The sequence below is a fragment of the Puma concolor genome, chromosome A2, assembly GCF_028749965.1.
Source record: "Puma concolor isolate L17-30 chromosome A2, mPumCon1.1.hap2, whole genome shotgun sequence".
Taxonomy (NCBI): Eukaryota; Metazoa; Chordata; class Mammalia; order Carnivora; family Felidae; genus Puma; species Puma concolor.
This window is the reverse complement of record NC_141668.1, coordinates 162,960,572-162,984,117: the sequence shown is the minus strand read 5'-3', so window position 1 is coordinate 162,984,117 and position 23,546 is coordinate 162,960,572. Positions and strand designations below refer to the sequence as shown.

Sequence of the window (23,546 nt, the reverse complement as noted above, 5' to 3'; positions counted from 1 at the left end):
GTCCCGTGCTGGGCACCAGGAAGGCAGCGTTGACCCAGCTACAAAAGGTGTCTGAATGCCCAGGGAGGTCTAGGGGATCTCAGGAGTGCACAGTGGGGGACGCCAGCTCTGCTCTGGGGCTCAAAGAGCCTGAGGAGCTGACTGGCTGAGATCTGAAGGGTGAGGGGTGGAACAGAACAGGAGGGTGAAGAGGGCCCCGGGCAGTGGGAACTGTGAGTACAGATCCTGGAACCGAGAGGCTCTGCTTTGAGAAGGCGGGAGGGCAGGGATAGTGAAGGCTGACCTTGGGGAGGAGCTGTGCCCTGCCCCCCCCATTTCCCCACACTAGGGGTGCCCTCTATTCAAGCCTCAGCCTCTGGTTAGCATCATAGTTGCAAAACATTACCCATGCTGATTCCATTTATAATTCTGCCCTGTCCTTTTCTACGTAAATATGTAAATGTATGCTGTAAATTTTGGATCTACTTTTTTTTTCCCCCCCTCAGAATGATTAGAATTACAGTTCATCTTGAAGTTGTAGGTCCATCTGACTGCTGATGGAATTTGCCGGACAGGGTAAGGAAACTATTGCCTTCTTCACAGCTGGCAATAAGCAGAAGCTAGTGGGCGCTCTGAAGATGTAATGTGCTAGGGGCACCTGGGTGGCTCAGTCGGTTGAGCCTCTGACTTTGGCTCAGGTCATGATCTCAGGGTTCACGAGTTCGAGCCCCAAATTGGGCTCTGTGTTGGTAGTGGGGAGACTGCTTGGGATTCTCCCTCTCCCTCTCTCTCTCTCTCTCTCTCTCTCTGCCCCTCCTCTGCTCACACTCTGTCTCCCCCCAAGTAAACTTTCAAAAATAATAAAATGAGGTTAACAACCCCTTTCTGGAAGGTTGGAAACAATTCTGCTCTCCTTAGGACAGCCATGTGGGTGACTCCTCTGATTCTCCTTCACCCATCTCTGCCCACCTTCTGGTTCCTGTCCCAGGGTCCTCACTGGTGTCCCTTATCTCCAGTCTCGCCTCCTCCCTATCCTGCTTGCAAGGGCAGGCAAGAGTGTCAGTCTGATGGATCTTACTCTGTGTAAACCTCCATGGCTTTCACATCCCTTATGATTGGGTCCAAGGGCCTTTGTCTGGTGTTCAAGGCATTCTGTAATCTGACCCCACCTCCCATGCTCTGCTCCAGGCTTGCTGAGCAGCTGGGAGTTCCCAGAACCTGAAATCCCCAGGCCCCCTACTTGAAATGCCCTTCCCTATGTCTTGGCCACCTGCCTGGAGATCCTCCAAAGGCTTATCTACTTTCTTCCTTGAATTGAATGCCTGCTTATTCTTGTCACAATACAGTACCTAACAACTGATAACGGACGATGCCTACATTTGTGGAGCGTTAATTACGTACCAGGCACTTTCTAAGTATTATACTTGATACCCCTCCCATTAGAAAGTGGAGTTTAGATGCTTCCTGTTGAATATGAGCTGGCCCTGGCAACACAACTTCAGTGGATAGAAAGCGGAGGTGACACTGGTAGAGATGAGACAGCTCTGACCTTGGAATATTTGTCCTTAGAACCCAGCTGCCATACCGTGAGGAAGCCCAAACCGCAGGGAGAGGACACGCCACAGGGAGAGGACACGTGTAGTGACGCTGGTCGGCAGCCCCAGCAGAGATTCGAGGCAGAAGCCAGTGCCAGCCACCAGATGTGAGGAAGCCTTTAAGGTGAGCCCAGCCCCAGCCAGTTTCTGCAATTGCATTAGATACCTTGAACAAGAACCAGCCCCAGAACCGTGAAAGAATAACAATTGTTGTTGCCTTTTACCGCTAAGTTTGGAGTTGTTACACAGCACTGTATAACCAGAACAACTTGCATTAACTGATTTAGTTCTTCCAACAACCCTAGGAGAGGGAATGGCTGGGCAACGTTCCCAAAGTTACAGCATGAGTAAGTGGTAGACCTGGGATGTGAACCCTGGTAGAGGTACTACAGAGTCAGGGTCATAGCCGTCAGTCTCTGTGGCCAAATCCTCAGTCCATACGGTTCAGATGGAACTGAGCCCACCTTGGGCCTTCAGGCACAAGCCCGTAACCCATTATCAGGCCACCTTTGGGCACCACGATTGGTTTGGTGATGGGCTCATGATGAAACTGGATCATTGAGTGCCAGCACTGGAAACTTTGCTGGTTTTACAGAGAAATAGAAATAGACCCACTGGAAGGGTGCCTGGATGGCTCCGTTGGTTAAGCATCTGACTTCAGCTCAGGTCATGATCTCACAGCTTGTGGGTTTGAGCCCCCTGTCGGGCTCTGTGCTGACAGCTCAGAGCCTGGAGCCTGTTTCAGATTCTGTGTCTCCGTCTCTCTCTGCCCCTTTCCCGCTTGTGCTCTCTCTCTCTCTCTCAAATGAATAAACATTTTTAAAAATTACAAAAAAGAAAGAAATAGACCCACTGGAATCATGTAGTTACTGGTCTATCTTAGCTACTGTGAGGAGATCCTGTCCAAAAGTATAGCCAAGAAAAAGATACAGATAGATTCCTAACATTTAAGGACCTAGATACAGCCAATCCTGAAGCTTATCACTGTTGGCTAAAGATACTTTGAACTGAGTTTCTCTTGCTTCTGAAAGAGGCCTGCTACTCTCCCAGTGAGGCATTTCTCTTCTATCCCATCTTCCACGAGGGCAGAGAATGGTCCTGATCTACCTAACTCAGAACAGGAGGCATCCGTCAATCGTGTCCTATTGGACAGAACTAAAAGGCACACTGCCCCTGCTTTACTGGTGAGGAAACTGAGGCTGTCATAGGGCCTGTGTATAGGAGGAGGAGGAGGATTAGGAGTAATGCTTACATCCCAGATTTTAAATGAGTCAAGTCATGTGAGGTCGAGGACTGGGATTTGGAAGAAAGGGAGGAAGAAGGAAGGGGGTGTTATGCCAGCCACTGTTGGGTCTGCTTAGAAGGGAGGGCCATGAAGCTTGTCTTGAGGTCTGTACAAGTCAAGGAGCTTCTTGGACCTCGTGGCACACACTTGGGGAGCATACCTCTTGCCCTTGCCAGCCCCTCTTCTGGACCCCTTTCTGTTTCTGACACCTGGATATTCCAAGTTATGAAATTGCTCACAATATAGGCTGTCATTTACATGTTAGTGTGAATCACTTATTAATTCTCGGACCTGAGGCCTCTGAAGTGACATTTCTGGCAGCTATCCTTCCCGCCTGTTTTCCCAAGAAGCAGCCACATCACGGTGCTTTCGAGCTGGCAACTTTATTCAGTGGGGGAAGAGGGGAAAATGAGCTAGAGTTGGGCTATTTCTCTAATAACCTGGACAAGGGCTAGTCTCTGGGACTCCAGAAGGAGGGACAGGACTTTGGAAGCTAGAAAAACGGAGAGGGAGAGGGGTGGCGCTCTGGGTGTCTTGGGCGGGTGGGGGGAAGGGACGCATCTTCCATCCAAGGCCCAGCGCCCCCTAGGGGCCGCTGCCGCTTCCACTACCACTCCCGCTGCCCGCAGCATCCAGGATCCAGGTGCGGGAGCGGCGGGACCGCGGGAAACTGATTTCCCGGGCCCTCCGTTCGTGTCTGCGACCCGGAAGTACCGAGATGGAAATGTTGAGGCAGTGATCCGCGCCAGGAGCTGCTACCGGCAGCACGTAGCCCAGGACTGAGCGGCAAAGGTCTGCCCCATCGGCAAACGTCTGGGAAAAGGGGTGGAGTTAGGGCCCGAGTGGGCGGAGTCCAGGCAACTCAGGGGCGTGGCCTTGGAAACCTAGAGTCCCCGAGTTTCTTTGCAAGTAGGGGCCAGGGCAGAGGCGCGGCCTAGGTGCGGGCAGTTACCCGCTTTGGGTCCTCCCGGGAGTGTGGGAGCAGGGCCATGGCAGGAGCGGAGTACAGGGGAGGGCGAGTTATCCTTCCTGGGCCCCAGGGCTGGGGTGGGGGAGGGTCAAATTAAGATTGGGGCTTTAGAGAAGGTAATTCGGGCTTCTGAGTCTTCCAGGGGGAACTGTGGATGGGCCTAGAGCAGAGACGGTCCCTTGGGAGGCCAAATCCAGACTCAGTGGTCCCTAGGGAGCATACGGACGTATCCCACTATGGAGATTGTGCTGCGGAAGGGGGAAGCGTGGGAACAGGAGCCTTGGGAGTGCCAGTCCGGACTCCGGGCCCTAGGCGGGTTAAGACAGGACATAGTAAGGGGAGGTCCCAGTCTCTCACCCACACTCTCTGTCTCAAGCTCACCTGCTCATACGTAGCGCAGCCAGGCTCACAGTCCCTCTTTTCTGGGAACGGAAGCCAAGTTGGGCCGCAGGTAATATCGCTTTCGCAGGTGGCAAACCTACGGATGGTGTGTGGAGAGAAGGTGGGCAGTCGCGTTCTGTTGGGATCCTGCCCTCCAAGGCTTCACTCAGTGTATGTCCCGCCCCCAGACCCAGGCCCCGCCTCTTAGGAACACGCCCCAACAGACGCTGTCCTCCAGATTTCACCCTACCCTATATTCTCCACACATACCCGGGGCTCTGTCACAATTGACCTCATCCCTGCAGACTTCGTACCATCTATTTCGGGCCAGCCTCTTACGTTCCCCAATCTTTTCAGCTCTCTTTTCTAGCAAGAGGTCCCGCCCCTTAAAAAACCCCAGGTCCGTGGAAGGCCACGCCTCCGTCCTGCCAACCTTAAAAGCCGGGTCCTCTACAGGCCCCCGTCCCTTTTTACCTGGCCTCTAAACTCGTTTTTAGACCTTGGCCTTATTGGAGGCAGGCCACACCCCTTCAAACACAAGCTGCAGATCCCTCCTTTGGTCCCGCCCAAACCATAGGACACGCCCCTCATGCCCCACCTCCCCTACCAGACATCGCAGAGCTCAGAACAGAGCGGCTGCGCCTGGCGTATCCCCAGTAGCAGCAGGCGGAAGCGACTCTGGAGGGCAGCTTGGAGATGTCCCAGGAAGGATTCGCACCTGAACATCGGGAAAGACAGGCTCGTTTGGGTCAGGATGTGGCAGGGCCAACTGAAGCAAAACACACAACGAAACGCTGGCGGGTACTGTACTCACCCAGGGCTCGGCTCCCCACAGCGTTCTGGGACCGCCCCAGGGTCCGATGCCTCTGGCGTGTCCATCTCTGAAGGACAACAGGACCATGGAGAAGGGTACTCCTGTGAGGTGGGGTCTTAGATCCTCAGGTAGGATTGGGGAACTAAGGCCTGGGGGCCCCTTGAACAGGGGAGACCCCAGTTATGCCAGGGCCCCTCAAACATAAAACTTAAATAAAGACACTTCTCTTGGGATCCAAATGCAATTTCTAGTAATAATAAAAATGATGGCTTATCATAATCAGCTTATCGTTCATTACGTCCCTGATAGTGGTACACGTTTTCATATGCTTACATACACACCTTCATAACACTATGACGTAGGTCTATTATTTCTCTCCCTTTTTCATGGTCTACAGGAAGCCCAGAGAGATTAAGTGACTTGCTCAGAGTCACACAATTATGAGGTGGGACAGCTGGGATTTGAACCCAGGCAGTCTGAGTCCAGAATCTGTGCACTTTAACTACTATTCTTCAGCACTAGCCCCGACTGCCCACCTCCCCCAACCCGTGCTTCATCCTAAGCCCCTCTCAGAAGGAAAATATGATATTGCTGTGGTGATGTGGGATTTCCTGGGCGTTGGAAGTTAGGTAGGGTCTGGAGTGCTCACCCGCAAGGTGCAGCTGGACTGTGCCGAAATCGGTCCCCAGCCTATGGTGTCTCCGGGACAGAGCTGGGAGTGGGCGGCTCCCTCCACAGGACCCCAGCAGGATCCACACCAGGGTCAGTCTTAGGGCCCAGGGCAGGCCCCTGGGTCGAGTGTGGCCCCTGCAGGCCATGTCTACCTGAGATAAGAGTAAGCTGGGGTATAGGGTAAGGTTTGGTTGTCCCTTTCTGGAAGCTCAGGGTGGCACTCTCCTGATGCCTACTCAGGAGACAGTGCAAGGCAGAACAGAGAATGAGCAGTTGATGAGGAGGCAATGACCAAGGACCTCCAAATCCCAGGGGGCCACCAAGTCGTGCCTCTGACCCAGGAGCCCCTTCTCCCCCACCAGACTCATGTCCCCTCCATCCCTTTAGGCCCAATGCGTCCCACCCTCCGGTTTGACCACAGTTCCCCTCCCCCTCACACCCAGCAGGATCTCCCACCCTGTCAACCCTCGGGTGACTCCCGCTGTCTTCAGAACTAAAGGGACACCCCAGCTCTTTCAATCTCCCTCCTCTGTCCAGCAGTTCCTCCTGCTCTTTTGCCCAGTCTCCTCCCTCCCTCTTGATCCCTGCTGGCCCCTTTCATGGTCACCTTCTCTCGGCCCACAATCGGCTTAGGGGCTTCCACTATGGCTGGCCCTTTGGAGCCAAGCTTGGCTGTGGCAGGACTCGAGTTTTGCTGCTGGAATCCAAAAGCCCCAGGGTAGGGGAAGCTGAGGGTCTGTAGGGACAAGACAATTCCCTCCCCTCCCCTGCCCTCTTGGGCTACCCCTCACCTGTTAAGTGAACTGAGGTCTAGAGCGCTGCTGAGACACCTCACGGTCAAGTGCAAGAAAGAGTGACAGCCAGAGGGGGTGTGGTCTGACGCAGAGGAGGAGTTTCCCATGGCCCCACCCCCTGCCCCAGCTGACCAAAGGCCGGTGGCCCTGGGCTGCTGTGTATATATCCTTGCACTGAGCATTATGTTGAGATTGTGGCTTAAACTCAATCTGTGTGTATATGTGTTGGATGAGAGTGTGTTTGTATGGCTGTGTGTGTGTAAAGCATGTGTGTTTGTTGGGTGAGGGTATGGTATGTGTGAGTCTTGGTTGAGTGGTTTTGTGTGTGTGTGTGTGTGTGTGTGTGTGTGTGTATGTGTGTGTGCAAAATCTGGCTAAGGAGGCCTGTATGTATCTCAAGCCAAGTGTGTCCAATTGAGTCAGATATAATAAATGTGAAGGACGGGGAAGCAGGATTAGGATGGCTGTCCTGTGACAATGTTGTGGATAAGTCAGTGGATAAAGGTTTTTGGCCATGAATGTTGACCATTAGTGAACACAAAGGGGTGTTTATATGTGTGGAGAGAGTATGTGTCTGCATCTGAAACGTGTGTGTGTGTTTCTCTGCAGTTTCTGTGAATGCAAGTTTCTTACAAACATTCCCTCAATTCATCCATCCATTCAACAAATGTTTGTTGAGCAGCTGTTGTGTGCCAGGTCCTGGGGATGAAGTAGTGACCAAGAAATGAATATCTCAGCCTCACAGAGCTGACATTATAGTGGGAGAGTCGGTGAGAGGAACAGTCCTGCAGTGGATATGTGAGTGTGTGTGTGTGTGTGTTCATGTGTTGTGTCGGGAGGATACTGTGTCTGTGTGCTGGAGGAGAGTTTGTGTGTAGCTGAGCTGAGATTGGTTTTGGTATGATGTGTGTGTGCTTGTGTTTGTTGAGTGTTTGTACATGTTGTCTGTATGTCTGTATTCGCTGCGTGTGTGTATATCTGTGTTTTCTAACATTACTGTGTTTGCATACGTGTGTCTTTGCAGAGTGTGAGTTGATGTGTATATGTGTTTGTATGTGTCTGTATTTGCTGATTTTGTGTTTGCATTCTGTGTTAATGTGTTGGTAAAGGATTCAGTGTGTCTGTGTTTGCTAAGTGCATATTTGCAATGTGTATGTGTTTGTGTGTGAGTCTGTGTTTGCGGAGAATGTGTATGTGTGTGTATTTTTGACAAGTACATATTTGCAGAGTGTGTGACTATGTGTATGTGAGTCTGTTTCCTGAGCATGTGTTGGTATGTTCGTGTTCGTGTATATATGTGTAGCGTGTGTGTGTGCCTGTGCTTGTAGTGTGTGCATGTGTTTTTGTGAGCACTGACCACTACCACAAATCTCCCTGTCTTATCAGGCTAATGCAGAGTTTTTGTCTGTCTCTTTCACTATGGGACGCTCAGATCTCAAAACACTACTGTGCACATAGTGCGTGCTCAGTACGTGTTGAGTAAATGAGCCATTTAGGAGGTGCTGTCTCCTGGCCCCTAATGGGCACCCACTAATGTCCTATAGGCTTCAGAAATCAAGATATAGTGGATCTCACCTTCCCCTTGTCCATTTTTGGGTAGGCCAGGGTGCTCGTGTGTCAGATATGTCCAGGCTTTGGGCTATGCCTTTCGCCAATCCATTCCCTCCCCTGTCCTCAGCTCCCAACGCTGCCCTCGGAATTCAGCACCGTGGACAGGAGCGCATGAGATCAGCACCACGGAGAGCTCCCACGAAGCCAGCTTTAGAAGGGGTGACAAAAGCGGAGTCTGGGCCTTCGACAGAGAAGTTTGAGAAACAGACTCAGCGACATGGCAAACAAACATGCCGACAAACAGAAAAACATTGAAATAACTCGGGCAAAGGCACAGAGATGAGGAAACAAGCGTCTGGGGAACACCTGGACCTAGACCTTGCCTTGCCATCGCCCTCATTGGCCGGCAGGGGTCGCTTCCTTCAGTGACCGCGCCCTCCAGGGCCTTCCTGGCCAATTATGGGCCAGGACCCTTGGGAAGCCCCTTTCCCGTTCTACCCCCCCCCCCCCCCCAAAGCCTAGACTTGGAGTAGGGAGGTCACCGACGCTTTCCGTACCAACTCTGGGAAGCATAGTCGGCTTGGTCTCAGCTGTAGGAACACTACGGGTGTGTGTGTGTGTGTGTGTGTGTGTGTGTGTGTGTGTGTGTGTGTGAAAATCGCTTCAGCTGCCCCCCTCCCCAACTACCAGCTAATCGCCCCTATAAATATAGCGCAGCCTGGCCTGGCTACTTAATCCTGACGGTGAGGGAGGGGGTCGTTAGAGGGGCTGCAGGACTCCCTGAAGAGGCTCTGGTTGGGAAGGGGGGCTTATAGGCATGCAAAATGTTTTTCTTTGGGAGCATCTCCCGCGAGGATGGGTGTCCTCAATGTAAATGTCACTCTGTAAGAATGTACCTTCTCGGGATGTGGAGGTCTCGTGGGTGGGGGCAATTTCCCACAAAGAATATGGCTTTTAGGAGGTCTTCCGTTGGGGGTGTCTTCACTAGGCTCCCCACGTTCACCCGTGGGGATTTTTCTCTGCGGAAATGTCTCTTCTTGGGGGCCGCAGGGGGCTTCTGAGAGGCAGCGTCACCTGTCAGAGACCATCTGTCTTAGGAATGATTTTCAGGGTGAGGGGAGAGTTCCTGATTGGAGAGGGCGTCCCCGTGGAGACTGTCCATCCATGGGAATGTGTCTCCCTGAGGGGGTCGCTGCGAGGAGGGGGGAGGGTTCCGCGTAAGGAATATATCTTAGTGAGAATGTCTGTCTCCCTTGGATGTTTCTTGGGTTGAAAGTCTCTCCATGGGCATGTTTCTCTCCTGGAGTGTCTCTCCTCATAGGTGTCTCTTCGTAGCTTGGCTCCCTTGGGGGCATATGGAAGCTTCTCCCTAGCTTACCCCCTCCCGCCCCTACCCTCCCCCCCGCCCCCCCTAGCGCGGGCAGCCTTGGCCGAGGCCGGGCTCGGGCGCCCAGACGCAGTGACGGCGCCGGGTCCGCCCCACTTTGCTCCGCCCCCGCCCCCCCCCCCCCCACCCGCCGCCGCCGCCGCCGCCGCCGCCGCCGCGGTCCCCGCGGCTTCTCACTCCCTCCCTCTTCCCTCCTCCCGCCGCCGCCGCTACCGCCACCTCCCTCCTCCCTCCCCGGGGCCGAAGCCGCCGCCGCCATGGACGATTCGGGCCTGATTCGCCGCCGGAGGCTGCAGGTACGCGGCAGCCCCGGTCCCGGGTGGCGGTGAAGGGGTCGGAGCCCTGAGGCGGGGCCCGGCAGGGGGCGGGAGAACTTGCGCCTGGGCCGGCCAGGGCGCCCCCTCCCACGGCCTCGGGACGCTACCAGAGGGGAACTCGGTAGCCGCGCGTCCCGCCGCGCTGGCGACCCCGCCCCTCAGGCGCCGCCCGGGGCTCCAGGGAGCTGACGGAGGGGGTGCAGCCCAGCGCTCCCCCTCGAGGATAGCCTGAGGGGCACCTGGCCAGCCAGAGGGGGAGGGGGCTGGGACCGAAGTCATCGCCCTGGCTCGGCGCCAATCTGGGGGTGAGGGGGCGCAAAGCAAAGTTAGTGCCCCAGGGCTCGCTCCCCTCGGGGCAACCGGCGCCGCAGAGGCAGTAAACATGTTTATACTGCAGCCTCGCCCCTCAGCACCCCAGGAACCCCTTTCTGAGGCATGGGGAACCCCTGCGACCTCCATGCATCTGCCCAGCCACCAGGATTCTTCCTACTGCCCTAATTGGACAGACACCCTAGACAGCCTCCCTCCTCACTCTTCATTCCTCCTCCCTTCACTACCCCCCCCCCCCCCCCCGCGAGATCCTCAAGTCCAGCCCAGCTTGTGGGTGGGCGGGAGCGATTTTTAGCTCCTTGCAGCCTTAGGAGATACTGGTCTCCAGGCTGCGCAGGCGCGGGAGTGAGTCCACTGCACAGAGTGGGACACTGAGGATTGTGGAGTGTGGGGAAATCCAGGCGTCAGGAACTCCCACCTTCAAGATGGGTGGGGATTCTGAAGCTGAGAAGAGTTCTTTTCTACTAGCTTCTTACTGCGTTTCTAAGGGTTAATACGAGGGTTCGATGTTGTCCCTAAACTGACCCCAGCGAGGAAACTGATCAAAGCTTCATCTCAAAGCCTGCCTGGGGTCTGGTCCTTCTGATCCTCCTTGGAGCCCAGACCCACGCTACATAATCTGGAGGAGTTTAGATAAAGCCTAGGTGGCTCCAGACTCAGGCTACATCCTAGCCTGGAGCTTGGACAAAGAAGGGGAGGATTCAAACCCTCATCCAGGGTCTACTTCTGGACTCCTCTAACCTACCATCCCTGAGGTTGGAGACCAAGATAAGCTGATCCGTCACTGCAGCAGGAAAAATCGGAGTTAGGTGATAGGAGGGACTTCCCAGGTGTCTGGAGGATGCTGGAGACAGAACTGGGTTGGAAAGCTAATTTGCTTTCGAACAGAGCCCAAATGGCTCCATCTAAGAGCCTTGGGCTCTTGAGAACTTCCCTGGATTCCCACCCGTTTTAGTGCTGGGGTGGGAAAAGGGGTTGTGGGAAAAGGGAGGAAGGGGCGGCAAAGCCAGAGCAGGTGCTGAAGCAGCCAGACTGGGTCCGCGCCGTCGGGTCCCCAGGAAAAGGGCGGTAAGGGGCGGAGCCTACAAGACGGTGTGTTCCCGCCCTCCGGGCCTGCGCCGACTCCCATTGGCTCATCGCCACGCGGGCCTTCAAACGCTCAAGACCCCGCCCCCAGCCTGGGATCCTCCCACTCACCCACCGTTCCTTCCTGAGGCAACCCCTAGTCTGTGCTATCCCGCCGGAGTCCTGTCCCTACCTCTTCCTTTCTGGCGGGATTAACCACTTCGCTGCCTTGGATACACCCCACCCACTGATGCAACGCCCCAGGAGCTGTCCCACAACTGCGGAGCTCCCGAGGGCCTCCAATTGTGTGCAGCTGGGATCGTATATACGAACAGCATCCTGAGTTCGAAAGCCCATCCCCAGCGCCGTCCATCAACCACAGGGAGAAGCAGAATCTGCTTGGCAGAGCGTCTCTGCAGCTAGTGATGGAGGTGGCGTCTGTGTACTCTGACGCAAGGATCCAAATCCCCTACTTCTCCAGTTTGCCCTTTACTTCTAGAATATTTAGGAGCGCTAGCAAATGGGGCTAGGTTCGAGGACTACTTGGGAGGTGTTTAAAGGTCCCCAGGGGCTCACCCTCGAAGGCCGAGTGTACCCGGATCTGGAATCCTGGCCTCCGTGGCCGAAAAATCCAGGTCTAGATTTCGCTTGGGCCATTGCGGTCGTCCCACCCAGCAGGCTGGTCCCAGCTGCTCCTCATTCAAACGGATCCTGCAAAAACAGAGGGAAAACCTGGAATGGATTTCTGGTCACCCGTGGCTCAGGGGAGCATAGCTGGAGATCTGGACAGTGTTCTCTTTGACCCCAACCATATGTCTGTCCTCTGTCCATGGGAGTGGGAGGTACCTTTGGCCCATCCTCTGTCAAGCAGCATGTCCATTCATAATAACTCCTGCTCCTATGACCTAATATTTATTGAGTGCTTACTATGTGCTAGGCCTCATGCTAAGGTGCCAGGCACCTGAATCATCTCACAGAGTCATCTGTTGGAAGGTCTGCTGGACCTTCTTTGGAAGGTCATTTGCCAAGGTTATAAGGTCATTGGAGTGTTGGAAGGTCATTTGCCAAGGTTATAAGAGGCAAATCTGAGCTTTGAACGCGGGGCTTTCTGCTTTCAGAGATCCTAGAAAGGATCTAGAACATAACTCATTTTCCCCTGGTTAGAGTCCATACCAAAAGGCTTTTGAAACTCTCACCAGAATCTTCCATCTGCAGCCCTACCCAGCCTCCTTTATTCACTTTGGCCTGTGGACACTGAACTGGCTGGAAGGTGGCACTCCTTCTGCCCGATGCTTTCCTGGGAAGCGGGCACAGACTTCCATAACTTTTAATCCCTATAGTGGCTTCCCGAGTGCTTGACAAACAGAACACAACCTTCTTCTGGTCTGGACACATAAAGTTAATAGTTAGCAATTGTTATTACCATTATCAAAAAAGACCACTTGGCCATTGTCTGATTCCCACTGCAAATTTCAGTTTTGAGCGACCCTAACTATCCCACCCCCAACACTGAATCTGTCTGGGAGTGGGGTAGAACCCTTGGGGTGTGGAGTCATTCATTCATTCAACTTTCATGCTTGAACATACCAAGTCCATTCCTGTCTCTGGGCCTTGGCAGTTCCTTCTACCTGGGATGCTCTCTCCATAGATTCTTCCATGGCTGGCTCTTATTTTTTCAATAACTATCTTAAAAGTCACTTCCCCAGAGCAGCCCTCTCTGACTATTGTGTCCTCCTCCTAGCCATTTTGCATCATATCACCTTAATTTTATTCATGACACTTATTACTGTTTAAAATTATCGTGTTTACTTCTGTGTTAATTTGTTTATTGTCTGCTTCCCTTCTTTATATGCTAGTCCCAAAAGGGCAGGAGGTTTTTCCTCATTTGCTGCTGTGTCCCCAGTGCCTAGCACAGGGCCTGGCATACAGCAGGTGCTCAAGAAATATTTTCCACATAGGCTCCTGTTTAATTTGCACACACATGGAGGTGCCAACTCAGGAGTCCTACATTGGGCTCTGCTGGTGTCTGGGGTCTGAAGAGAAATCACTCTGGTACCCTCCCCCCCAAAGAGCCCCGCCCTCTGTGCATAACGTAGGTGTGGGTGAGGATGCTGATGAGTAGCTTGTCCCACCCAACTTTTGCCGCTCCAGGGGGTGACAGGGCTTGCAGGCAGCAGCTGCTGGTCCACTCTGACCTCTATCCTTTTGCCCCCTTGCCTTCTAGAAGGATTTGCCTCTGCCCCGGAAAAGCAGCAGGTGAGCCTTGGGGAGAGATGCGCAGGGCCGGCCGCCCCTTTTCGAGTCCGGGTGGGGGCGCCAGGCGCGCGCGCGCGGGCGGGGCCTGGAGCGCTGGTGAGCAGCAGCGCCCCCTCCTGGCGGGCGGCAGCGGCACGGCCCTCCCTTCCCCCGCCCTCCCCTGCCCGCTGCGGCTCCAGCCTCCGCCCCGCGCGCTCGCTCCCCGCGCCGCCGCCGCCACTGCCGCACCTGCCACCATGTCGCCGCCGCCGGGTCATGTCTGACTCCCTCTGGACAGCGCTTTCCAATTTCTCGATGCCCTCCTTCCCTGGCGGCAGTATGTTCCGTCGCACCAAGAGGTAGAACCCCATCCCTCAGACCCTGACCCGGCCCTCCCCACTAAAGCCGCCCCTCCGGCCGCTGCCGCAGGGCGGGGCCCGGGATGCTGCACCCCGTCCAGCTGCGCCAGAGGTGCCCGTGCGGCGCCTTCTGCAGGGGATGGGGCTGAATTGGGGGACAGTGTGGGCCGAGACTGGGGGCACTGTGCGCCGGCGAGGACCGCTGCAGGGGGGAGGAGGCTGCGCCGGTTGTTGGGGGGGGGGGGGTTGCGGCGCCTTTGTCTGCTGGCGCTGCGGGCTCCGGCAACCCAGTGGGGGTAGGGGAAGAAGGGGAGGGTGGGGGACTTGGCACCCTCGGAACAATAGCCGCAGCCTGGCCTCCCCCCGCCCCCATGCCGCGTGTTCTTGGCCTCGCTAATGTGCTCAGTCACTGTGGCAGGGGGTGAGGGGAATGGAGGGGCTGGGGGCTCCCTCTTCACAATCTGGGATCCTGAGGGGCAGAAGGAAAAGGGGGGGGCTTTATCATAGCACAAACTACCCCCCACCAAGAACACAGCCTCAGCCGGAAAATAGTGACACAGAGCGTCACGTAGGACATGATGTCACACACATGCACACATTACAGCCCTAGTGGCCCAGATACACCCTGGAGCCATCACGCATACAGTGGCCGTAGGTCAGAGTCATGCCCACCCAGACACACGGGGGCACCCCCAGCGTCACACACAGAAGAACAGCCCAACAGGTACAGTGTTGTGTATGTACATCTAGGAAGATGTCACATGCATGACGATACACACACACGATTATGGCATCCAGGACGCACACAGACACATGTATGGCAATGACATCTATGCACCCAAGAATGTTACAGCACATGATATCACCTAAGCTTATCACATGCGGTGTTACACAGATGGCAGAATAAATGACACAGGGAATCTCGCAGAGACGGAGAGATACACAGTATCATACCGCATCGTAGAGAAGACTCATCCAGGGAATGTCACACATGGTGGCAGGCTCACAGGGTATGAAACTCACACACAGTAGATGCCACCCGTGGACACACATGGGGAATGTCACACACATACACAAGGGCAGGGTATCACAAAGACACAGACACATGTAGCAAAAATCATGCACGCACGCGCTCTAACACACAATGGCACATCTCGTCATGGGCAAGTGGCATGGCACACTGTTCCACACAGACGCAAAAGGCACAGGTCCTATCACATAAGGTCAACCCAACCCAGTGCTGAACTCACACACTGGGCGCCACACGTGGATACACACAGAGGATGTCACGCACAGCCCCCAAGACAATATACGCTCCTATCATTCCATGACTGACGCCGTCCCTCCCATGGTCACACATGATCCACACAGGTAATTTTGCACACACGTGCCACACGCACATCCCTTCCCATACGCAGCCCTGCCTAGGCCTCCATCACCTCCTCCTCCGAGCAATCCTCTGGGGGCACCTCCAAGCACACACAGATGGGAGACAGGCGGGGATCTGAGACGGGAAGGTGGCTGGCTGGTTGGGTTCACAAACTCACTGGGCTGCGGCCCGGCCCGGTCCCCTTGCCTCGCCTTCCCCGCAGCTGCCGCACCAGTAACCGGAAAAGCCTCATCCTGACCAGCACTTCGCCCACGCTGCCGCGACCCCACTCCCCACTGCCTGGACACCTGGGTGAGACAGGTGGTGGGTGCGGACCAGACTAGAGGAGGCGTGGCTACGGGGTAGGGGCGTGTCCGTGCCGCAGGATTGGGCGGAGACTGAACAGAGGAGGACCCAGATTGGGCAAAGGGCGGGACCATCTTGTGTGGCGGTGGTCAATCGGCTGAAGGGGCCTTTGTGGGCGGAGGCCCAGGCGGAGCAAGACTGTGAAGAGGCTGGGGTTGAGGGGAGGTACCGTACCTGAAGGGCGGGGCCATCTCAGATGTAGACAGAATCGGCCTGATGGGGAGCTGGGCTGACTCCATAACCAAAACAGTCTAGAGAGGCGGGGCTACAGCTAAGGGGGCGTGGTCCACTCTTACGTGGGTGGGACGAGACTAAACGGGAAGGGCTGCTGTTGGCAACCCGCTTTGGGGATTGAGCGGCCTGGTGGGATTGCCTCCCATACCAAGCTTTAAGATCCCCCTCTTTCCGCTACAGGTAGCAGTCCCCTGGACAGCCCCCGCAACTTCTCCCCCAACACCCCCGCCCACTTCTCGTTTGCCTCCTCCCGAAGGTGAGTCCCTCTCCCCGGGGCCCTAGAACCCTGGCCGGACCCTCCCCAACCACCGTCTGGGCCGCCATCTGTTTCCCTCCTAATTGCACCTGAGACGGGGCCTGAGGGACCCGCAGAGTGCCCCAGCGTCCCAGCGGGAATAAGCGCCAGGCCTTAGGGGCGGGGCCTATGAAAAGGCGGGGCCAACCGCCTATTCGGAATCAAAGGGGGAGTGGGACTTCCTTTGCCGCGGAGCGAAAGCGCGTGCGCTCTGAGCCCAGGGTCTCAGTCTCCCCAGCCTCTAGCTCCAGGCCGGGCGTTTCCATAGCAACAGGACAGGGAACGGAGATGAAGTGCGCAAGCGCAGACTGCAAGATGCCCATTGAGGGACTTTGGTCTCCAACGTGAGAAAGGGCACCTAGAGCTATTTCTCCAGGGCCCGAGAGGAGCAATCATAGGTTTCCCTACGGGGATCTTTGAGGGTTTCTAGAATGTCACTAATGAATTTTCTTGGGGCCTTTGGCGAAATTGGGGGAGGCAGAGAGATTCCTCCGATGCGTTTTGGAGAAACTTCTGGGAGTCACCAGGATGTTTGGGCGGGATTCTTTTTCTTTGAACTTTATTCATTCTAAAAACGTTGTCTGAACACGTGGTGCGAGCTGGGAGCTGAGCATAAGGGGTGAATGACAGTCTTTGTCCTCGGGGTTGAGTTGGGGTGGCGGGCCAGAGAACGCAGATCACTGCAAAGACTGGTGAAGGCTGTCGTGTGGAAGTCACGCAGGACTGTGGGGACAGAGGATGCCTCCCTGGGGTGGCTGCGGAGAGATCCCCTTGGCTGCGGAATTCGGCTGAAGGCATTAGGGAGCCAGAAAAGGGCTCTAAGATTGGAACCCGATCTGGTCGCTTGCATGGTGGGTGGGCTAGGAGGGCCCCGCTCCCCGGAGGGAGGCTAATGCCTGGGAGTGTGTGTCCCTGTGATATGCAATCTTTGTGCTGATGTGGATGTGTGAATGTAGGCTTGTGAGATTGTGGTCGTGTGAGGCGGCCCTGCCCGCACATATGCCCACGGGGGCGTGCATCAGCGTGCAAGTGTGAGCGTGTGTGAAGGTATCCCTGTGCATTTGTAAATGTGTGTGAATGCGTGAGAGAGCATGCCCTTCCAAGTACGTTTCCATGTGAGTGTGCAATCTGGTGGGAGTGTGAATGAATGTGTGGCTGCGTGGGAGTTTGAATGTGTGACTGAGTGCGTGAGCGTTCTCGAATGTGTCTGTGTGAACGTGGCAGAGTAGAACGGGTGTGAGGGAGTGTGCGTCTTTGTTTCAGAGTGTGAGTACTCCATCTCTACGTGTACGTGTTCGTGTGTGTGTGCGTGTACGTGTGTGTGTGCATGAGTGATGGTGTGTTCGTGTAGGGAAGCGTGCGATTGGGGCCCGTGTATGGGTCAGGGGTTGTGTGTGTGTCCGTGTTGAGGAGTCATGCGTGAAGGTGCATGATTGTCAGTGTGTGATCTCAACCACACGAGTCACACTAACACTAGCAGGTGTGGCCGTGGGAGTGACCGTATCTGTGTGTGAGTGAGCAGATGTGGGAGGATGTGGCAGCGTATGTATTTGAAAAAGAGGGGCCTTTCTTCTCCGAGAAGGCTCAAGTGGCCTCAGTCTGAGCACTTTATCATGGGGGCAGCTTTGGGGATTCCTGATCATTGCTCCAGGTCCCTGGTGCCCGGCTGGAAGACTTCCTCCTTACCTCTGTGGCTCTGAGGGCCTTTCGGAATCGTAGAGCACAGATATACCCCCAGCCCCTACCCTAGTGGTAGCCAGTAGCTTCCCCCACACCCTGAGGACGGGGGGGGGGGGGGAACCAGTGGGGCCTAGCAGCCTCTGAGCATCTTGGCTGGGTTCCAGGGCGGACGGACGCCGTTGGTCTCTGGCTTCACTTCCTTCGTCCGGCTATGGCACCAACACACCCAGTTCCACCGTCTCGGTGAGTCGGCAGGTGGGCGAGTGGGCGGGAGCCCTCACCCAGGCCAGCAGTTGCGCTGGCCTTAATGAGGGTTTTGGGTTTCTCTAGTTTTCCAAGGTATCACCCGTCCATCTATTGGCAAGTTACAGGTCCCCTTGAAAGCCCTGTTCTCCACCCTCAGCATATCTTCTTGGGGGTCCTGCCTATCGCCGACTTATTTTACAGATAATGGTATTAAGGCTCACGGGTCGAACCACTTGCCAAGGGTCTCAGCTGGCCGGGGCCAGCACACTCTTCCCCCAGAGTGCATTTGCTCAACCACCGCAATACCCAAAGTCTCTCTGCACCTGCCCCCTTTTCTGCCTGTGTCTCTGGTCCACTCATCCATCCATTGGTATGATGTTCAGCAGACATTTATCATGTGACTGGCTGTCATATGGTGGGTGGGCTCTATAAGGTGGGCCAGGATCCAAGGATTCATGCAGCCCTCATGAGGGGAGACAGACCAGTAAGAAGATATTTACAATACAGGGTGTTGGAGCTGTTTTGGGAGTGGCACCAGGTAAGGTGATAACAGGAGGGAGCACCTGACTCAGCTGGGGGGGAGGGTCAAGGAAGGCTTCCTGGAAGAGGTGGAATTGAAGCCAAGACAAAGGATCAGTAGGAGTTTGGCAGGTGGAGGAAGGAAAGGAGGGGGGTTTCACGAAGAGGACCAGGGAACAGCATGTGCAAACTCCCAAAGGCAACAGAGAACTTGTTGCATTTGAAAGTTGAAAATAACCTCAACTGGCTGGAGCTTTGGGGTGGAAGTGGAGAACGAGGGTGAGGTAGGCAGTGACCCTGGTCATGCTGGGGCTTCTCAGCCAGGGCAGGGTGGTGGATCTTCTTCTAAATGTGATGGGAAGCCATACAAAGGCTTTTTTTTTTTTTTTTTTGCTTTATATTAAATTTTACTAAAATTTCAGCCTGAGCTATTTGACATTGTGGTTCTGTAGATCATATGTTATGTGCATTGAAAAAATTATTTTAATAGATACTGGTGGGATGGGGAGTGAGTGATGTAACGTTTCAAAAGACCCTTCTGCCTGCAGAATCAAGTGGATATCTTTGTGTTTCTCCACTGATATCTGCGGGTCTGTGTTTGCCCGACTGCGTGCTAGACCCTGACTAGGGACCAAGGAGAACCAAGTCTCTGCCCTCAAGGAGCAGGCAGCAATAAAAATTAATAATAAAGATATAGTAAGTCAGGAGATAAATACAGCAAAAAGAAACAAGATAAGGCAGGGATAGGGTGTGAGGGATGTGTGTTCAGAGGGGTGAATGTCACCCACAGGGGTGACATTTAAGCAAAGATGTAAAGGAGGAGTGATCTGTAGTGATATGCTCCTGACAGAGGGAGCATAGGCCCCTCAATGCAAAGGCCCTGAGGCAGGAGTGTGCCTGGCTTGTTCAAGGACCATCCAGGAGGCCTGTCGCAGCTGGACCGAGTAACTGATGGGGAGAGTGGGCGGAGATGATGGCAGGGAGACAGGACCAGATCTTGCAGGATGTTGTGGGTCTTGAGGAGGACTTCAGGGTCCATACTGAGTAAGGTGGGAGCCACAGAGCGTTCTGAACAGAGGAGGGATATGACTTGATTCAGGCTTTAACAGGCTCCCACTGGCCACATCTGTGTGTGTCACAGTTCGCATCCGTGTCTGTCCCCGTCCCCCCTGTCTATCTCCAGGAGTCCCAACCTGGACCCTGGGATCCAAGGATCATAAACCGGGTCCTGATCCCGACCCTGCCCAGTGGCCCATCAGCCCCAGGAGTCCCAGCCCAGGGTCGCGAGCTGTGGGGGGACTGCGGTGGCTCTGACCCCGGCCCCGCTCCTCCCCCCAGTCTTCCTGCTCCTCCCAGGAGCGCCTGCACCAGCTGCCCTACCAGCCCACCGTGGATGAGCTCCACTTCCTTTCCAAACACTTCGGCAGCACCGAGAGCATCACAGACGAAGATGGTGGCCGCCGCTCTCCTGCAGTGCGGCCCCGCTCGCGGAGCCTCAGGTGGGTAGATAACCTCCCTCCACCCCAAGTTGATGGTCTGGGGGGGGGGGGGTTGTGAGACCTCTGCCCACGCGATTAAACGGGTTACAGCACGATGGGTGAAGTTTTACGGGGGAGCGGGGGTGGGATCTAACACCTGGCTGCTTTCGGAGGTTGGGGGCTACACAGGATGGGCTTTTCTCCCCGCAGCCCCGGGCGCTCCCCCTCTTCCTACGACAACGAGATCGTGATGATGAACCATGTCTACAAGGAGAGGTTCCCGAAGGTGAGGCGGGGCGGGGGGCGGCCGCGGGGAGGCCCGGGCGGCGGGAGCCCTCGCTCGCCTTAGCTCCGCGCGCCCCCTGGTGGCCGGCGCGCGCAGCGCAGGCTCCCGGCGGCCACAGCCTCCGGGCGCAGCCCCGCGCCGGCACCCCGGCCCTCTGTCCCCCTCGCAGGCCACCGCGCAGATGGAGGAGAAGCTGCGTGACTTCGCCCGTGCCTACGAACCTGACAGCGTGCTGCCGCTGGCCGACGGCGTGCTCAGCTTCATCCACCACCAGATCATCGAGCTGGCCCGGGACTGCCTGACCAAGTCCCGCGACGGCCTCATCACCACCGTGTACTTCTACGAGCTGCAGGAGAACCTGGAGAAGCTGCTGCAGGATGTGAGTGTGTGTGTTTCGGGGGGCGCTGGCTCGGTCAGGCCCGACGCCTTCTTTCACCCCACTTCCGTTCAGAGGGCGCCTACCACGTGCCGGGCGCCGCCGCGGAACTTCAGGGGTGGGAGAGAAAGACGTGGTCCCAGTGCAAGGACGTGGTGCTCGTCTGGAGTGGTGGGGGAGGCAGGGACTTAACCTCCCTCACCTCCTTCAGGTCTTTACTCAAATATCAGCATCTCAGGTGGCGTCTAGACCCCCTTATTTAAAATGTCAAACCCACGACCCACCGTCTCTTGTCTCTTTAGTTTTCTCCTTAGCACTTAGCGCCTTCCGTCCTCCTGTGTATTTTTCTTTATCTTATTTCTTGTCTCGCTTGCTCAAATGTCAGTCCCACGGGTGGATGATGAGGTTGTCTGTTCATTGCTGCGGCCCTGATGCCTGGCACGGTGTCCTGCACACAGTAGGTGATTAATAAATTTTGGTTCCATGGATTAATGAATGAAAGTAAACAAGATGATACCCCCACTTAACTCAATGACGGTGGGTAGCATTTATTAAGCAACTACTGTGTGCTGGGGCAGTGGGAACCCAACAGTGAACAAACTAGAGAAATATCCCTGTCCTCTTGGGGCTGTTATTCTAATGTGGAAGGTGGATAGGAAACATGGAAACAGATCAAGGTATTTGGTGATTTCACCTGATGCTTAGGGCTCTGAAGCAAATAGAACAGGGCAATCAGATGGAGTGTCAAGGACTCCCTTGTTAGGTCCAGAAGGCCTCCCCAGAGGAGATGACATTGAAGTTGGGACAAGAATAATGAGGAAGTGACAGTTATGAGAAGTGCTGGGGGGAATGTGTGCCGAGCAGGGTGAACAGCACATGCAAAGGCCCTGAGGTGAGAAGGCAATCTGGGAAATTCTAGGAGCACAGAAGCCAAGTGACTGTACTGTCTTCAGGGAATGACATTGGATAAGGGCACAAAGACCAGAATACGGGGCTTCGGGCTCCAGGCGCCCACTCTGACCTGAAGGGCAGTACGTTGACTTATGGGATTCATCATCAGATCCGGTTTGAGTCTGGATTCTGGCACTAGATTCGTAGGAATTGAGAGCACAGACCAAACGGCCCAGATTCACATCCAGCTCATCACTTACTGTGGAGCCTTTGCCAAGTCACTTAACCTCTCTGTGCCTCAGTCCTTCTGCTATAAAAAGGGAATTTGCTCACTCATGAATTCCACAAATATTTATGAAGCACCTGTTCCAGGCCTCCCACTGGCCTAGAAGCTGGAGAATTCCCTGGAAATAAAACAAACAAAAGTCCCTGCCCTCAGGAAGCTGACATTCTAGTAAGGAGAGTCAGAAGATAAATAAAAAGCATCAGGGCTGGGACTGGGATGAGACAAGTATTTAATCCCCCCCCCCCCAGGCTATTAAAGTAATTATTGGAAAAATTGAAAAGTGGGTATATTAAAACTTAACATTATTTCGAGTATTTTATTTATAATCAAACCAGAATTTGTTAGAATTTTACTTTTCTGGTTTTAATCATCAACAATATTTATATTAAAGCTGTTAATCACTGAGAAAACATGTACAGATTCCCACACACTTCCTCCCTTTTGTTTCAAGCTCCAGTGTGGCTCAGGACAACCCTAATAGATCCTATCCTCCCTTAAATTTTGTTATTTTGCTTATCATGGATTTTTTTTTTTTTTTGCATGCTTTTTTCACATCCTGCATTAAAATCTTAGTTACCTTGAAGACTGAGATTTTTGGCTTCAGGGTGAGTGCCTCATTGCCTCACCCTGGTCTTGGCCTTGATAGACACGATAGAGAAATTAACGTATGGCCTGGTAGAAGGGGATTCATGGGATAGAAAACAGGAAAAGCAGAGTACAGTCATTAATGGTGATTGAGGGCACAGCCAGGAGGTGGGGTGCGACTTTAGACACGGATCAGGTAGCCACACAGGGACCGGAGGGGAAAGCATGCCCGGGGTGGAGGGATTCTAACTTGGCCTGGAGCATAGGCTGTTTTGAAGATGAATGAGAGAAGGTTTTAGGACAACATTGGCTACCGTCATTGTCATTCTTTTTACCGTGTGGCCCGAGCCTCAGTTTTCTCACCTGTAAAATGGGACAACAGCAACAGTGTGTACCCAGTGGGGTGGGGAGAGGGGCCTGGCTGAAGCCGGGCACCTGTGAAACCTACCCCCACTGTGCCCGCCGCCCCAGGCCTATGAACGCTCAGAGAGCATGGAGGTTGCCTTCGTCACCCAGCTGGTCAAGAAGCTGCTCATCATCATCTCGCGCCCCGCGAGGCTTCTGGAGTGCCTGGTGAGGGGACTGGGCGTGGGGGGTGGGGGCGGGCGGGTAGGGGTTGGGGGAGGGTTGGAGCCCACCCTGAGCCTGCTGCTGCCCTGCCCCAGGAATTCAACCCCGAGGAGTTCTACCACTTGCTGGAGGCGGCGGAGGGCCACGCCAAGGAAGGCCACCTTGTCAAGACTGACATCCCCCGCTACATCATCCGCCAGCTGGGCCTCACCCGTGACCCCTTTCCAGGTGCTGGCTGGTGGGTGCAGGGGGCTGGGGTGAACCCACCCGGACCCCAGCCTCCGCTCACACTCAGCCCCTTCCTAGACGTGGTGCACCTGGAGGAACAGGACAGCGGTGGTTCCAATACACCGGAGCAGGACGACCTCTCGGAGGTAAGGCCAAGAGGGCCAGCGGTCAGCACTGTGGTTCCTGCAGGACAGGCCAGGGCTCACCTCCTGGCTCTGTGTCCTCAGGCTGGGTGGATCTCTTGGTCTGTGGTCCAAGCCTCAGTTTCCCCATCTGTGAACTGGGTTAATCATCGCCATTCCTCCGTGGGCCTTTTCTCTTTTCATGGTAAAATACACATAATCCAACCATGTACCCATGGTACCCAAAACGTACCATTCTAAGCATTCATTTTAAAATTAAC

At 54.9% G+C, this 23,546-nt stretch overlaps 2 protein-coding genes across 11 annotated transcripts in view; one reads left to right on the top strand and one right to left on the bottom strand.

Moving 5' to 3' along the window:
* Nucleotides 1–3,223: 3,223 nt before the first annotated feature.
* On the bottom strand, nt 3,224–15,371 carry RTBDN (retbindin). Of its 6 annotated transcripts, none has more exons than XM_086698962.1 (6): nt 15,282–15,371; nt 5,674–5,848; nt 5,025–5,091; nt 4,818–4,928; nt 4,211–4,307; nt 3,224–3,672 (listed from the first exon to the last, which is right to left on the bottom strand). In XM_086698962.1, the coding sequence occupies exons 1-6, from the start codon at nt 15,354–15,356 to the stop codon at nt 3,445–3,447; spliced, it is 753 nt and encodes a 250-aa protein (XP_086555088.1). In that variant the 5' UTR covers nt 15,357–15,371; the 3' UTR covers nt 3,224–3,444. The 6 variants fall into 6 exon arrangements, with proteins under 6 accessions (XP_086555088.1, XP_086555087.1, XP_025772281.1 ...); XM_086698961.1 differs by lacking the exon at nt 15,282–15,371 and adding an exon at nt 8,066–8,268 and having other exon boundaries at nt 5,674–5,864; XM_025916496.2 differs by lacking the exon at nt 15,282–15,371 and adding an exon at nt 8,066–8,268.
* Nucleotides 9,576–23,546, top strand: part of MAST1 (microtubule associated serine/threonine kinase 1) — a 26,834-nt gene continuing 12,863 nt past the window's right edge. For 2 of the 5 annotated variants that reach the window (XM_086698953.1, XM_086698952.1), the window contains exons 1-10: nt 13,557–13,734; nt 15,327–15,415; nt 15,884–15,959; nt 17,843–17,921; nt 19,782–19,942; nt 20,132–20,207; nt 20,377–20,586; nt 22,817–22,918; nt 23,011–23,143; nt 23,222–23,289. In XM_086698953.1, the coding sequence (XP_086555079.1) occupies nt 13,652–13,734; nt 15,327–15,415; nt 15,884–15,959; nt 17,843–17,921; nt 19,782–19,942; nt 20,132–20,207; nt 20,377–20,586; nt 22,817–22,918; nt 23,011–23,143; nt 23,222–23,289 (1,077 nt within the window). In that variant the 5' untranslated portion in view covers nt 13,557–13,651. Of the gene's footprint in view, nt 9,725–11,550; nt 11,572–13,364; nt 13,397–13,556; nt 13,735–15,326; nt 15,416–15,883; nt 15,960–17,842; nt 17,922–19,781; nt 19,943–20,131; nt 20,208–20,376; nt 20,587–22,816; nt 22,919–23,010; nt 23,144–23,221; nt 23,290–23,546 lie in introns of those variants that run through there. The other 3 variants (XM_086698955.1, XM_086698954.1, XM_086698956.1) reach the window with 3 other exon arrangements.